We start from the raw sequence: 2528 nt of genomic DNA on the forward strand, positions 1-2528 counted from the left end.
GCCTAACCTGAAATTGTCCCTGAAGATCCCTCATCCAAACAGGATCATCCCCTCGTCAGCTTCAGAGTCCACCCCCAAGCCCTCCGCCCTGGTCTCCTGCCTCCTGTTTACTCCTTCCAGGCAGCCTTCTACACAGTCACATCTGAAACTGCTCACTGACCTGTCCCTTCCTTTGTTGAGAACCCTCTAGGACTCCTTAGCCATCCCTGGATCAAGTGGGGGGGTTTGGGGTTCTTTTTTTATTGGGTTTTGTTTTTGTTTTTTGTTTGTTTGTTTGTTTTTGCTATTTGGGTCCACCCCTGTGGCATATGGAGATTCACAGGATAGAGGTCTAATCAGAGATACAACTGCCACCCTGCACCACAGCCACAGCAATGCCAAATTTGAGCCTCATCTATGACAGCTCATGACAATGTCAGAACCTTAAACCACTGAGCAAGGTCAGGGATTGAACACACAAGCTCATGGTTCCCAGGTGGATTTGTTTCTGCTGTGCCTCAGTGTAAGTCCACTTTCTTTGATCTGATGTGAAATCAAGATCCAGTCTACCTACCTCTTGAATTTAGATCCCAGAGAAGCCTACCTTGGCCAGCAGGAGCACATCAATGAAGTCCAAAGTCTTGGCCTTAGCCTTGGCCCTAAGGAAGTCTTGGGAACCCTGACTAATGAGGGTGCGACGCCGCTCCTGGATGACGGCATCTGTGAAGTCGTGCACCAGGCGGCAGGCCTTGCAGAAGCGCCTCCCTTCGGGGGTGAGGTAGTATAGAAAGTCCTTGTGCAGGAAGATCTGCTCATTCCGTTTTGTCACCAGGGCACTGAGCTCGGAGATTGCAGCAATGTATTCACTGGGTTTCCTACACAGTCACACCAGAGAGAGCCTTGAGAAGCAGCTTCTTGACACACAGGAAACCCTGGGAGCCCTTCCAGTCAGGAACCCAGGACCACATCCCAGCCAGAAAAGAGTGCCCTCCAATCAGGTTTCTCTCGCTGCCTCCCATCTCTGTCAACTGCCTCATGTCCTAGATCTCAGGGCGGAGCTTGGGGATCACGCTCATCTCTCCTCGCTCTTACACAATATCTGCCCCTGCCATCCTTCCTCAGCTTCTCCCAAATATGCCCCATTTTCCCCACCAACGTCAAGCTTCCTCCTCTCTGGGGTCTCCTTCCATCCCGTCCGTCCACACGACAGCCAGGCTTTGCCCAAGTCAGATGTCCAAACTCTGCTTTGACCACGACCCGCATCTGCTTGAGCACCTTCCCTGGCTCCCTGGAAACCTCAGCAAAAAGTTCATATCCTCTTTGTCTGGCTTTGGAATGTCCTTAAGCTATAGCCCCTGCCCACTCCTCCAACCTTATTTCCAATGTCTCTCCTCACTCTTACACCCACTTGGCTCACACTAGCTTCCTGGCCTCTATCAAGCAGTTCTGCCTGCCCAAGAGGATCTCACCTCCTCTTTCCCCTTCCTGACCTTCAGTGTCCACCCCTCACCCACCTCCTCCAGGAAGGCCCTTCTGATCACCCTGCTCAGTCCTCCCCCTACCCCATCCACTCCCTTGGGTCTATGGCTCATGGTTCCAGGCCCTGGGACAAGACTCACTCCTGGCAGTTGCTGTCAAAACTGAAGACACATTTCTGCAGACTGTCCAGAGTCATGAGGCTGATGTGTTCAAACATGTCCAGACGGGTGTGGCCCTCTGAGACCAAGTGCTGCCACTTGGCCTGGACTGAGAAGAGGGCAGAGCTTGGGCTGGGTATTGCCTCCCCAGAGCCCCTCTCCAACCCCAAACACCAAGATGCACTCCCCCAGACCCTGTCTCTTGGTCTAAGCCCTAGGCAACCATCCCCAAGGAAGCCCAAAGCTTGAGTGGGAGTGGAAGCTGTTCCTATCAAGACATCAAGCCCCCAGAGCTGGGAGTCAGGAGACCTGTGTTCTAGGCCCAGCTCTGCCTCTTAGGTTCTGGGTGCCCTTGGTCAATTCATTGCTTTCCACTGGGCTTTTCCAGCATCAAATATTTAGTAATACTTCAGATGACCTGCTTTGGTATTGGACAAAGTAACTGTTAACTGGCATCATCATCTTCATAATTATCATAGTGGTAGACATCTGCAAAAATCTACTAGGCTGGGGTGGGGATCAAACCAGCACCTGGGGCCTTGAGCAGGGGCATAACAAAGTTGGGGTGGACAAGCCACAGGATGGGACAGCCACCAGAGGCGGACATCACGGAAGTAGTGGCCCACATCTTCCACCAGCTGCATGCCCTCTTCATTTCTCTTTGCTTGGAAATAGGTGGGGATGGGGCTAGGCCTGACAGGGGGCCTAAGAAACTAGAACTGCCTATTCTATCCCCCTACCCACCACATCCACTTACCCCCTTCTCTCACTCTACCTGGATTTTTGGTCTATACTTCTCTCCATCTCACCAAGTCAGCTTCTCTCTGCTGGTCACTCTCTCTGTCCCCTTACTCTCTTCATCTGAATTTCCACAGAAAGACAGAAGAGATGAGCAAGAAAGAGTGTTAACAG

At 52.1% G+C, this 2528-nt stretch overlaps 1 protein-coding gene across 1 annotated transcript; it reads right to left on the minus strand.

Moving 5' to 3' along the window:
* Positions 1-533: 533 nt before the first annotated feature.
* LOC125124601 (cytochrome P450 4F3-like) lies at positions 534-2223 on the minus strand. Its single transcript, XM_047774664.1, has 3 exons — positions 2148-2223; positions 1599-1944; positions 534-854 (listed from the first exon to the last, which is right to left on the minus strand). Exons 1-3 carry the CDS (start codon positions 2221-2223, stop codon positions 563-565), a joined length of 714 nt encoding a protein of 237 aa, XP_047630620.1. The 3' UTR covers positions 534-562.
* Between the last annotated feature and the right edge of the window lie 305 nt (positions 2224-2528).

Source organism: Phacochoerus africanus, chromosome 4 (genome assembly GCF_016906955.1).
Source record: "Phacochoerus africanus isolate WHEZ1 chromosome 4, ROS_Pafr_v1, whole genome shotgun sequence".
Lineage (NCBI taxonomy): Eukaryota > Metazoa > Chordata > Mammalia > Artiodactyla > Suidae > Phacochoerus > Phacochoerus africanus.

Bases quoted from the DNA above. Each gene is read 5' to 3' on its own strand.
- LOC125124601 (XM_047774664.1), bottom strand. From the start codon at position 2,223: ATGTCCGCCTCTGGTGGCTGTCCCATCCTGTGGCTTGTCCACCCCAAC. The intron at 1,945-2,147 runs GTGCTGGTTTGA...CCTAAGAGGCAG, and splicing joins GCCCCTGCTCAAGGCCCCAG to AGCTGGGCCTAGAACACAGG. The intron at 855-1,598 runs GTGAGTCTTGTC...GTGACTGTGTAG, and splicing joins TTTGACAGCAACTGCCAGGA to GAAACCCAGTGAATACATTG.